Source organism: Acinonyx jubatus, chromosome D2 (genome assembly GCF_027475565.1).
Source record: "Acinonyx jubatus isolate Ajub_Pintada_27869175 chromosome D2, VMU_Ajub_asm_v1.0, whole genome shotgun sequence".
Taxonomy (NCBI): domain Eukaryota; kingdom Metazoa; phylum Chordata; class Mammalia; order Carnivora; family Felidae; genus Acinonyx; species Acinonyx jubatus.
In genome coordinates this window covers 45,425,176-45,439,031 of record NC_069393.1, presented here as the reverse complement: position 1 = coordinate 45,439,031, position 13,856 = coordinate 45,425,176, and the positions used below count along the sequence as shown (strand labels likewise).

The window sequence follows — 13,856 nt, the reverse complement described above, 5'->3', positions numbered from 1 at the left end:
TCCCGCGTGAATGAAGAAAGCTTGATCTCTCATGTTTGATAATCTTGGAAGAATAATTGTGATGGGCTATATTACCTTTTCATGATCGAGAAGCTCTTGTAAAATAACTTGTCTTTCCCGGCACAGTTCCAAGAAATCTTCAGAGTGCAGACTTTCATGTAGGGCAGGGAAGAAGGTAAGCTGAGTGCAGTCCACTGCTACCTCGTCTGTCTTGATCTCAGCTTCCTCTGATGTCAGCTCATCTGCAGCAGCATAAAGGGACACATGTGTGTGTGTTTTTTTTAAACATTTATTTATTGTTGAGAGACAGAGAGAGACAGAGTGTGAGCAGGGAAGGGGCAGAGACAGAGGGAGACACAGAATCCAAAGCAAGCCCCAGGCTCTGGGATATCAGCACAGAGCCTGATGTGGGGCTTGAACCCATGAACTGTGAGATCACGACCTGAGCCAAAGTCAGACGCTTAACCGACTGAGCCACCCAGGTGCCCCAGGTCACACGTTTTTTGATGCAAGCCACCTGGCCTCATGAGGGATGGTGCACGGCTTGGGCCTGAGTCACCGAGAGAAACTGCAAGGTTTCAAGGCACAAGTGAGTGGTGGGACCTCAGCATGTGCCCCACTGTTTCTGAAAGTGAACACCACCCCTCTGACCCTGTGGTGTGGTCAACACACCGTTAGGTTGATTCACTCTGGAAGGTGTGCCCAGGGCTGGCTGCTCTGTAGCTCCAGAGTGACCACAGGGCAACACTTCAAAATTCACCCTCATTAATCAGCAGAGCAGTTCCTTTGAGGGTCATCCAGAATCTGCTTTCTCTGAATTTCACTTCATTCACTCTTTGAAAAGAGTGAGTTTTTTTTTTTTCTAATTATGGATGCACTGTGATCTTGGAAAATCCATGACATTGTGAGAATAAATTTTAAAAATTTGAGAAGTAAAACAAGCATCACTCAGGCACCCAGAAATAGTGCTAATAATAACAGCTCAGATGTAGTAAGCACTTCTTCTGTGCTGGATGCTTTTGATGACAGTTTTTTCATCTACTCTAAGCAGGTTGTGGATTCTATTTCCTTCTCCCTTTACAATCAGGGGAAAGTGAAAGGGGCTGATTACTTTGCTCAAGGTCATATGGCTACAAAGAACTAGAGGCAGAATCTGAACCATGTTTGTTCCCACTGTTCACAATTTCGGTTCTTTACTTCTAACACCTTTTCTGTACGTATATGTATATGCACAAACACATAATTTTTTGACATGATAGGAATTACGCTGCATTTACAATTTTCTTTCCTAATATTATTTTTACTTGATTGTCTCATGAGCACTTTCTCATTCCACTGAAAGTTCTTTGAAATCAACTAAAATGGCTGTGTAATATTCTATTGTGTGACTCTTTGATCATCACCTAATCCATCTCCAGTTTTTTGGAGATACAACTGGTTTCTATTTCTACTGTGAATGTGCTGTGCTGCGATCATGTGTGTGCACACCTTGACTTATTTCCTAAGCACGTACTGCTGGGCACAGATATTTGGGTGCCAGCTGAGCACATACTTACATAATTTCTGGATCCTATTCCCCCACCCTGTCCTAGATGCCCACCTGCCTAGAACAGGCACACGGCACATGACTGCAAAGTTGTGGGGCTACTAGCCATTTTGTGTGTGTGTGTGCTAAGCTGCTCACCTCTTTGAGCTCCTCTGCACCTGGGAGTCTCCCAACTAGAAGAATGAAAGTGTCTGCTGCTCACAATAGCCACATAGGCTTTTCCCCAGGCAGGGAGAATGCTGTATAGATACAGGCACCCAGGAAAGCATAGGGGAGAACCAGAAGCCCTTTCTTCTTCTTCTCTGGCTGAACCCCCTACTGGGGGCAAGAATCTGCATTTCAGGACAAGGGGACGCCACAGCCCATGGCCATAGTCAACATCAGCGCATGCTTCCCATCACCACAATCTCTGCAGATACTCCCTCTGAAAGGGAACACAGATAGACTATCATTGTGATCCTGGAGCTGTGGGGCTTGAGTTAAAGAGGAGAGAAGCAAATGGGCATTACGAGACTGTCCCGAGTCCTGTGCCACAGTGGGACCCCCAAATCAACCTGGAATCAAGGCCCAGCATCTTCACTTCCAGGTTTTGTTATTGTAGACTGGCAAGATAGCAAGCTCAATGCAAAATCCGGTCACTAAGGCACTGAGTGAGACAAGTTTGATCAGTGGTAGGAAGCTGTCATTTAATTAAGGACAGGACACACGCTGCAGCTGAGGAGACAATGAAACTCACAGACAGGGAGTGTTTGAAGCAAAAGGCAGGGTCTGGTAGAAACACAAAATCTGAAATAGAGTGTGTATGTCGGTGTGTGTCTGCGTGTGTATTCGTGTGTGTGTGTTTCAGTGTGTTCATGCCAAATGGGCTCTGAAAATAAACCTCGGATTTTCAGCAAACCAATTCAGCCAAATCCCTCCATGAGGATTATACAATTGAAGAGTCAGTATAAACATCAAAAACGATTCGAAGTATATATATATTTTTTAGCTTGGGAAATAATAGTGACTATTGCAGCTGGTTTTACAATCAGAGGATTCAGTTTAAAAAAATTTTAAATACCTCTTTTACCCATTTTTACTTTGAAGTATTTTCTTATTTTCCTCCTATGTGTTTTGGGTCACATACTGCACATGTATTAGTATTATTTAGGGACTCTTTTGAGGTTTCCCTTACATAGCAAATTGACAAGATAGTTCCCCTGAAAAAAATTTTGTTATAACTATAATATAAAATTCTTCCCCTACCAGAGTGTCAAGGTCTGGAATACTTTCCTCCTCATCCTGGAGAGCACAGTAATGCCAAGAGTCTTAGCATCGCCTACTTCAGACATAAGCATTTTCTTCCTCCAGAGTATTAATTTCATATTAAATAAAACCAAGAATTGGTTTGATGATTAGTGAAAAACAGGTAAAATGATAAATGGAGTACCTTGGCTTTCAACATTTGTTTGAGACACGTTGCTGTTTCTGTTTTGATTTTCCTGAAACAAAACAAGAGAATAGAGAAATTAAATCCTGAATACTACTATGGTGCCCCTCACCCCATTACACAGGTTCACACACACACATGCATGTGACCCCCTCAAATTACTCATATAGTCACAAGTCTTAGATGCAAGAAGGGAAGAATGCTAAATCCTAAAGGACCACAATAAAACGTAAGTATTAATGTTCCTGAGTCAAAGGGGAAAAAACCCACAATCTTCCATTAAGTAGGATTTACAGTAATTACCAAAGATGATGCCAAAATGGGATCAAATAGCATCTCAGATGTCTGTGATGTGGGCCACCCTGGAGAGGTGACCAGGCACAGGATCTGGGGCTAGGCAGCCTGAGAGGCCAGAGACCAGGTTTCACAGCCAGCGTTTGGCTTTGTCACTAGCACAGTGGACAGGATACTTATTTTTCCTGCCTCCACTTCCTAAGAAATGTACTGGGGGGGAAATACTATATAAAACCAGATGTTCATTGATAATACATTAAAAATTCAAGTGTCTGTACGTAAGAGAGGAATCACTGGGTTCCACTCCTGAAGCCAAGACTACACTGTATATTAACTAACTTGAATTTAAATTAAAAAAAATTGAAGTGTCTACTGAACGAATGAAATATAATTTTTTTTCATTAAGTTTTAGGAAGAATTTAAAGTGGATAAAAGATCCTGAGGTTACAGACTACAGAATTATCCCAACGTTGTATCTCAGGAGGAATGCAGAAGGAAATGTCTTGCATTCCACTGTTTGGAAGGCTGCCTTCTAGAATATCTTAAATCGGAATCCTTCAATGAAGACATGAGAGAACTATTAACAGATTTTTCCATATCCAACTGGTTCCCCATTCTTTAAAAGGCAGAACTGTCAGTCTGATGACACAGAATTCACGCTTCATCAAAGCAAACTCCCAGGGACCACCTAGATCCTGTTGCTTGGGAAACCAATGGCTCCAATGTTGTTTGGACTCCCTGGGTCATAGGTTCATGCTTGCAGAAATGGCTGAGTTCAAGATATTTCCACTGTAAAACTTGCTATGAGATTCGATTATGCAATAATGGCTATAGCAGGGCTGGTTACGACTGCTCCATTACAGATAACTTATGCAGACAACGGTCATGACTTAGCTCCTTCCAAACACTGATGCCCAGATTATTCCACTGGACTTTTGTGGATGTCAGTGTGATACTGGGTCAGTGGTGTAGATATGAACCACTCAGCTATTCATTCACTCACTCATTTTCTTATTTATTCAGGCTGTAGTTACAGCAGCCTTTCTATATACCTGGGAGGTTTAGTGATTCTTTTCTTCTTTTTTTAATATTTTATTTTATTTTATTATTTTTTAATATGAAATTTATTGTCAAATTGGTTTCCATACAACACCCACTGCTCATTCTAAAAGGTGCCCTCCTCAATACCCATCACCTGCCCTCCCCGCCCTCCCACCCCCCATCAACCAAAGCATAAGATACTCTTAAAAACTGAGAAAAAAACTGAGGGTTTATTCTTTTCTTCTTTTAAATGGCATCAAGAATAAATTATAGCACTCTTACACTTAACTGCACATGATCTCTCCTACCTGCCCATGCCAAAGTATTCCCAAAGCACTCCTGGTGAAAACAGCATGAGAAGGAATAGCTCAGAAGACACTTCCCTACACATTTCCTGCCTGGAAGCATCCTTGTTTCACTGCATCTAACTCTTACCTTGAGCCTTTCTGGACTCAGGGCTTCCAGCGGAGACAAGCGTTTAACACGTTTCCTCATGCGAGCTGGTCCCTCTCTCCAGTCCAGTTCCCACCTGGAGCAAAGTGTGGCTTCTGTTGTTTGGCCCCACAAGCCCAGCTCCCCAAAAAGCTGCTCCTGAATCTTGGCCCAGGCGTTGGCCGCCTTGATGTTGTTACATCTCCGTCTCTGGGAAGCAGAAGTACAGGGTCACCCTTAGACACATTTCCTCATGGGCTTGGCCCCGAACCTCTGGGGATGAACAGACCAAGCCCTCTTAATTGGTTGAGAAAAATAAAACCCTACAGGCAGCCCTGAGCACCCTCAGGGTGTGGAGTATACATCCTGGAGCCAGGAGCAGGCCAGGAGAAGATAGAGGTTTTTCAGCTCTGAGACCATTCAATCCAGGTTGGGGGAGGAGAAAACCATCTGCCCGCTGGCCTTCAGAACCATGTGACTGCTGGGTGTTGTGCAGAGCACAATAGGACCTGAAGGTCCTGACACTATTCATCAGAATAGGTTGGACAGAATGGACTTTATAAATGGAACACAGAATCTCACTACAACCCCTGCCCTTCAAAAATGATGCTGAAGATACTCCTTCCAGTGTCTGGACTGGAGGTGTGTGTATGTGTGTGTGTGGGGGGGGGGGGGGGGCGGAATCACAGACCTGCCAACAATTGGTAGATCTGAAAAAGTCATCTCTGTCTCTGGACCTCAGATTCTCCAACTGTCAAATGAGAACTTTGGCCTAGATATCATCTAAGGGTCTTTCAAATCCTAATATCCTAGGAGTCTAGAATGTTGAAGAATTCTAGAATGTATGTGGAAACTAAAACCTTTGCTATTAATGACAATAATCCCTTACTGATGACATCTTTATAGTTTGCATATGTGGCACTTGACTGACCCCCCCCCCAAACTGCTTTTGTATGCCACACTGAAGTTGTCTGCATCACCTGTCAAAGGAAACTTGACACCTGTCAGCTTTGACAGCGGAATCTTATGTGTCTTTGGGGTGAACTTTTGCAGTTATTCAAATATTTGATGGTTATTTGCCCTATCTTTTGATTTTAAGTTTTCAGAAAATTGAAAGGTGTGTTAATGTTGAGAAGCACAAATCTCATCAACTTAACATCAAGAGAAAAGAAATCACTATCATGCATCAGGGCCGAGCCCCTCACCTGCTGTATCTCCGTTCCTCTACGCAGCGGCATCATGCGTGAAGCTTGAACCTTTTAAATAATTTCTACTATCCTCATAAAGAAATCAAGTCTGGGAGAGGAGATGTGGTTTCTCCAAGGACCACCAGGTGATGGAGCTGAATATAACAGACAATACAGCGCTCGTTCCATGGTCTTTGGGGTCAGACGAACCAGGGTTATCATCATGTTTCTGCTATTCTCTAGTCGTCTCATGGAAAGGGGCTTCATCAAATGCAGTTAATAATATTATAATAATAATAAAGCCATGGGTTTATGTAAGGATTAAATGAGACAATATTTTCAAGAGTTTTTATGCGGTGACTTTCTCAGCGTAAACAGTATTGTTATCGTGAATAAAGCAAATCCTATTTCAAAGCGAGATTATTTTGTTTCTCCACAGTTCTCACATTTATATCCCAAACAGCATTTTATATAATACTCCGACTGGTTAATAAGGAGCTCCAGAAAAATAATGTCTGTCCTGTCCAAAGCCTTTTACAGGGATGAGGTTATATGAAATGAATACACGTTTAGGGAAAATATTTCAGCTCCCTGGAGATTGTTGCTGGGTTTCAAATAACATATTAAGCTTCATAGAGGATGAGTAATCCCAAGCTATTGGGTTGTCCACCTTGGATTTAAAATTAGTCTTTAAACAGTATCTTCTTCACCCCAAGGATCTACCTATGAACCTAGGGGTTCATGGCTGCCTGTGTCTTCATCACAGAGCAAATAAGTTGTCTCAAATACCTGCAGCCAGACAGGCATGTATCAGTAGTGAGATCCCTCAGAGATGAGTGATTGTTTAGTCCGTGACAGAAAGCCACAAGTGGTCCCAGGAGAGAGGACACAGGATGATCAAACGGCAAAAGCCCTGAGTTCCCATACCTGCAAGGTGCTCTGCTTTTTTTTCAATGTTTATTTGAGAAGGGGGCAGAGAGAGGGGGGCATACAGGATGGAAGCAGGCTTCACACTGACAGCAGAGAGCCTGATGAGGGGCTCGAATTCACGAACCGTGAGATCATTACTTGAGCCAACGTGGGACACTTTACCGACTGAGCCACCCAGGCATGCCACCTTCCACGTGCTCTCTAATGCCTGTGTTTCTGCATAAGGTAAGGTCCCCTTTCGGCTTCAAGCTCGATTGGGCCAAATGCTTAGAGACTTAGAGGCAGGATTTCTGGTATGTTAGAGGTAGATATGACTTGGGGCTGAATGGAAACTTTTCAGTAGCATTAATGAGCTTTTCCTCTGGGCAACCAACCCTTCCCTGCTTTTGGTCCCCCATGCTTTGGAGGGGCTGATCCCAGCCCTGGCTTCAGTTCCAAATGTCATCCAAGTGGTGGAGGACGATTACAGGATGGGCTAGTGCACATCATTCCCCAGGACTGGAGATGGTGCTCTCTGAACCTATACGGAGCAGACAGTGCAGAGAGGCAGATGCATGGGTACACAGTTGGGGTCACCTGCCCCACGTCAGGGTGCCTTTATGTGCATCAGAGTGCCCCTGAGGCAGAGACAGTCCACAGGCATGTAGCTCAGCAAGAAGACACTGCCTTTGTGCAAGCTAGAAAATGGGTCCCCAGCTTTTACATGAACATTGCCTAGTTCTAGGATGTACAGCCTGAGAGGGAGAGAGAAGAGAAAGGGAGAGAGAAGAAACAGGTTGCTTAGAACAGAGCTTAAACACCTGGATCCAGCTCTTCTTGAAGCCTGCTTCCCCAGATTTTTTAGTACCACAAAACTTCATTTGCTGCCTAAGCCAGTTTGAGCTGAGCTTCTGATATTTGCATTTGAAAGAGCTGTGACAAAAAACTTAATATACAGAAACTCAGCAAGAAATGGCAACAAACTGTTGGCCCTTAGAGAACCCATAAGGGTGCAGCAGAACACTGCTTCTCACATACTAAAAGAAAGGCCACTTCTAGGATGGCAGGCATCTTGCAATAGCTTTAACCAGTAAAGCCTGGAATGTTTTAGAAACAGCACAGACAGAATGAGGCATTTCTGTAAATTATGGTAAGGAATCACCATAAGAACAGGATGGTCTGGGCATAGAACCAGAGCAGCTGGACCACAGAAAAGAGAACGAATAGAATTTGGAAAAGGCAAATGGGAATCCTGGCAGGGCCAGAGTCGAGGAAACTGTTTTTGCCAGTACTTCTGGAGCAACAAGAAATTTGGGAGAATGGATATATCAAATTGCCTGATTTACTGGTAACATAATGATGGGATATGATGATACTTGGATGAACTTCCAGGGCACTGGGTAATGTTACCTGGTCATGTTGCGGGCTCCTGCCATCTGCAGAGACCTCTCGGTTGTGGGCAACAGGCCAAGTTAGGGAAGTCTTACACCACGTATTACGGAGAGCCCTGTGGGCCGGGATCCCTGAATCTCACTACGACCACCCTCCTGGGAGGGCCTCATTGAGTACACTCGGCACACGCTGTCCTTGAAGAACTTGGTGGGTTTCACTAGCCTGATCTTTTCACAGAATTTGGACCTGGCTTTTCTGGAAGTAGAGTGGGGGCTGCCCTCGGAAAATGTATTGCCCCTTAAAAAAGCAGGGTGGATGCTCTAGGCCCCATTATCTCTGGCAGATGGTGATTACCTCTGCATTCCTTTAAACATTGAAACAATCTGTCTTAAATATTTAAACACTTGGAAAGTATCCTTATGGATTAGCCTCAAATGCTGATTTTCTCTAAAATACCTCAAACGGTAAAACTCTACACAACTTTCTGAAGCATTCTCTGAACCCCATTGAAGCCCGCTGCTGAAAATGAACAAGGCCAAATGTTCTAGAAGGCTGGGGACTTTCCTCGTGGGCTCGGAGCCTCTGCCGAGGTTCTGTCCTTCCCCCACGAACTTTCAGTCTCACACATTCCAGCAGAAACTCACAAAGTACCACACAGCACATCTCTTCCGGTCATCAGCAAATCTCCCAGGCTCTTCCAACCGTAGGAAGAGAGATTCTCACATTCTCGACTGGGTGCCGATTTGGATGTTTAGACAAACAACACCCTCTATCTTGGAATGAAACAAGTGTGGCGAGGATGTCCATAAACAAAGGATGTAATCTTAAACAATTCCTCGTATTTTCCCCCAAGAGCAATTGAATTTATTAGCTATATTGCTAATCCTGAAAGAAGTCAGTGAATACAAGTGGTGGGGCATTGATGTGCAAGGGCCTGTCCGAGGGACTCAGATACCATGTGGCTAAGCCAGCAGGGCACCCCTCCAGCTGTGCAGTGCAGTCAACAATGTAGGTGCCCATGAGGAGGTTCTTCTCCACACTGAGAGTCTGCTTCAGACCAGCTTGTGCGACCAGAGAAACAGGAATGTCTCCTGATAGCTTTGATAGCCGCATGTCCTGTAGACCCCCAAACCCCTCTTTCACCCCTGTCAAGTCTGATAAACTGCCCCTGTCCTTACTCACAGGATAGCTGGGGAGGCTATGTTGCTAACCTGTGTGTTTCTGGGGTGCAGGCTGCACAGCTCATGAATCCTTATTTCCAGGGGCGTGTGTGGGCTCCCAAGTGAGCTTATTTGGAGGGAGTTAGACCAGGTTGCTTGGCCGAAGTTGATCAGAGCCGATTTTGTTCCCCTGACCTTGGCCCCTCACCCCATCCCAGCCATGCTTCATGACTCCTTACACCCTATTACTCTACTCTTTATAGTAGAATATCCTAGAATTGGCCTCATCACCCTGCTTGTGGTTATTTCCTTATTCTTGGTCCTTCTACTGGGTTTTAAGAACCTTCAAGGCACAGCAGTGACATTATAATCTCTGCCTTTCCTATACTTAGCATAGATTTTGGAACAGAGAAATCGTAAAGCAAATACTATTTTTAGTGGGGTTTTAATACTATATATATGTTGTGCTCTATTATTAGCAACAATTTTTTAAAACGTTTGTTAACGAAAAATAAAAATAAAAAAATAAAATGTTTGTTAACAACACAGACTAAAGATGAACCTCTTAGCCATTCCATAACCGCACAATGGACATGTATTCCCTGCCAGTCACTTCTTGGTGCTCTATGCTTTCTCTTTAATTTTTACAGTTAGGAAATATTATCCCTTCTTTGAAAGGGGGACCCTGAGACTCAGACTGCAGGCCTGGGACAAGGCAGACCTGAGACTCAACTAGAGATCTCACTGGCATGACAGTCAGTGCTCTTTACCTTGACTGTCCAGAAATCACACCTAGAGAGGGGTTGTAAGTATCTACATCTGCCCTCATGGTGGCGACCCATTGAACTTAGGGTAAAATGCAAAATCCCTAAGGAGGCAGCAAGCCCTGTGTGTTGTGGCCCTGCCTCGTCTTCACCCTTGTTCATCTCCGGTTCAGGTCACCTAGTCGCTTCTTCTTCCAGTTAACTGGCGGCATCCAGCTCTTTCCTGATCAGGAACTTCCCACATGCCCTTCCCTTAGCCAAAAACACATCCTCAGAATACTTCCGTCCATCTTCTTCCTCCCGATCTTAACTTAATGGTCACTTTCTTGGAGGGGGCATCTGATGGGCCCAAGTTAAATTCTCCTCACATCATAATCTCTCATTGTACCTGTATTTTCCATGTCTCTTGCTCAACATGAGTAATAATGATCGATTTATTTGTGTAGTTATTTCATATCTATCCCTCCAGAGAAGTAGAGTGAAGTTACCAGAGAGTGAGGCCTGTACAGTCGCACCCCTAGCTCATAGCTCAGGGTCTGAGGCACTCTGGGTTGACGCCTATTTACTAGTGGATGAATGGGTAGATGAGAGGATAAACATGCTGACTATTTCCTCAACTGCTGACAGCGTGGGTCCACATTCACTGCACAGGTTACACAAGTAGGTCTGAATCGTTGCTGGCCAATTATTGACTTAGCCAACTAGAACTTAAACCAAAGGCCTTCCCGATTCTTTGTTCCAGGTCCAGGGTAGATTCCTGGCTTCTGTGCAGAGAAAAGAGCTATTCTGCTTCTTACCTGGACATGATCTTTGTATAAAGACGCATATAGTTCCTGTCCTCTTCTTCTGTAGTTCTCGATACACGACACGAAATCCTGGAAGAGAGAAAACAGGTCACAGCTTAATGACAGTTGTGATTTCAGATAAAAACTTCTCCATTCTGACCAATTATCAGGGGAAATAACGGTTACAAGTTTTGTTGGTCAACTCAGTCACAACCTCATCAATAAAGACTTCACTTACGCTGACACCACACACACCGATATGCACACACGCACACACATGTGCACACACACATTCACACACACACACACACACATATACACGTCTGTGGGTTACTTCCTCTTCCAGCTATCGTGAGCTAGCTTACAACAGGTCAGTCTTCCTCCCAAGAATAAAAAGAAAAGCCATATTTGAATAATCTGCTTTAAGGCAGCAGAGAGTACCAAGAGAGCCAAGTCTTAAGACGTCAAGATCTTGGAGATAAAGAAAACTCACTGAGATGTGCCTGATATCTATGCCTGATATCTATGATTTTTTGCCCCTGGGATATTTGCAAGTTTGCAAATAACACAAGAAGTTGAGCTGAACAGAAAGTGGTGGGTAAGAAGCAGAGAAGCTTAACAGAACTTGTGGTGCTTTCAGGTGGCTAAGGAGACAAAAATAGGAATTCAGGCTTACCAAGACACCTAGGCCATAAGAGACCAAGAGTCCAGAAATAGGACAGTACAGAGAGGCAAGCCCAGCTGTCTGCACTGATGTTCTCTTTTAAGCAGTTTCTGATTTATAAGCAGTGTAACTTGTAAAAACCAACAGGATTTGGGCTTTAAAGTGGGATCTCTCGAGGGCTGTGCCGTAGAAATAAAGGCTGATTGGAAATAGGTCTTACAAAGCTGGTCTTACAAAGCTGAAACCTGACTTCCAATGGGCTCAAACTCTGAGTACATTATAGTGATCTGCCCCCACTCCAAGTACATGCCAGAAGGCAAAGAAAGTCCTTTCTGGAGAAGGATCCCACCATGTGAAGCCTCTAACTGAGAATTTCATACGAAATGCTCAGTAGTCAAGCAGAAATTACTAGATGTACCTGTTAAAAGGATAAACAGAAAAACAGATAATAAAAGCATACCCCCACATATATCCAGACATTACAGTTAACACACATGGACCTTAAAATAATGCAAGGTAGTCCAAAAAATGCAGAATGGAGGCTTTTGCAAGAGATATGGAATCTATGGAAAATAACCAGATAAAATTTCTAAATCTGTGAAATGAATTAATTGAAATTAGAAACTCCATAGGTAAGTCTGACAGCAGAGTGGATACAACTGAACAGAGGGTGAGTAAAATGGAAGAAATATTCTTGCTAAATATGATGAGATATAAGTATGGAAAATACTTAAGGGATAAAGATAGATACGTATGTAATATAGAGAAAGCATCTAGCATATGTGGACTGGTGTCTCCAAAGGGGAGGAGACAAAGAAGCAATATCTGGAAAGCTAATGAGAATCTTCCCAAATGGGTGCAAGACTCATCGAGCCACAGATTTGAGAAATTCTGTAAACCTCAAACAAGAAAAATACAGTTAGAAAACCACCCAGAAGCCCATCACAATTAAACTGCAAAAAAGAAAAAAAGAAAAAATATTCAAAAAGATAGCAAAAGTTCTTATCATCTTTAAAGAGGCGACAGTAAGAATGGTAGGGGCCAGAAGAAAACGGAACAACATCTTCGAATCATGAAAGAAAAAAAAAACTGACAAGCTCAAAGCCTCTACCCAGTGAAAATATCTTTCAAAAATAAAGACAAACCAAAACATTTGCAGGTGAATAATACTGATAGAATGCATTACCAGCAGAACTGCATGAAATGAAGGAGCTTTTGGGGTAGAATGAAAATGATTTCATATTGAAGCATATATCTTTGGAATGAATGAAAGACTACAGAAATGGTAAATATATTAGTATATCTAAATGAATTTTGGCTATTGGAAAACAATAATAGCAATAATAATAAAAACTTACAGGATTTAAAAAGTAAGAATTAAAACACATGAAAAAATAACAAAAGATGGATGGGGTAAATGAAATAGTGTCCTAGGTTTCTTCAATTAAAAATTGGGGGGGGGGCGCCTGGGTGGCTCAGTCATTTGAGCATCCAACTTGGTCTCAGGTCATGATCTCAAGATTGGTGGGTTTGAGCCCCATGTCAGACTCTGTGCTGACAGCTCAGAACCTGAAACCTACTTCAGATTCTGTGTCTCCCCTCTCTCTGCCAGCCCCCCCGCCCCCCACCATGCTCTGTGTCCTTCTCTCTCTCTTGCTCTCAAAAATAAATAAACATTAAAAAAATTTTTTTTTAATTTGGAAAAAGGGTCTAATTTACATTAGACCTTAATAAAGCAAATATGCACATTGTAATTTCTAGGCTAACCACTAAAAACATAACAAAAGAATATGTGACTTCCAGGTAATAGAAGGGAAGTACAATACTTTAAAATAGTTGATAATATGTTGAAAGAGGGAAAAAAAAGGAATAAATAACAGATATTACAAACAGAAAATTAAAAAAAAAATTTTTTAACATTTATTTATTTTTGAGACAGAGAGAGACAGAGCATGAACGGGGGAGGGTCAGAGAGAGGGAGACACAGAATCTGAAACAGGCTCCAGGCTCTGAGCTTTCAGCACAGAGCCCGACGCGGGGCTCGAACCCACGGACTGTGAGATCATGACCTGAGCCGAAGTCGGCCGCTTAACCGACTGAGCCACCCAGGCGCCCCCAAACAGAAAATTTTAAACTAGGTGGATTTAAACTAAAATTGTCATTAATTACATTCAACGTAAATAGACTAAATGCTCCAAATAAAAGATAAACTGTATCAAAAAGGAAAACCTAAGTAAATGCTACTTAAAAAGA

General features: G+C 42.9%; 1 protein-coding gene across 7 annotated transcripts in view; it reads right to left on the bottom strand.

The window, feature by feature from the left end:
- Window positions 1-13,856, bottom strand: part of WDFY4 (WDFY family member 4) — a 292,598-nt gene that overhangs the window by 103,736 nt on the left and 175,006 nt on the right. For all 7 annotated transcript variants that reach the window (XR_008291964.1, XM_053206796.1, XM_053206793.1 and 4 more), the window contains 4 exons: window positions 10,952-11,029; window positions 4,746-4,952; window positions 2,976-3,027; window positions 76-242 (listed from right to left, as the gene is read on the bottom strand). Coding sequence is in view for 6 of the 7 variants with exons in the window: in XM_053206796.1 (XP_053062771.1) it covers window positions 76-242; window positions 2,976-3,027; window positions 4,746-4,952; window positions 10,952-11,029 (504 nt within the window). In the remaining variant the exon portion in view is untranslated. The remainder of the gene's footprint in view (window positions 1-75; window positions 243-2,975; window positions 3,028-4,745; window positions 4,953-10,951; window positions 11,030-13,856) is intronic.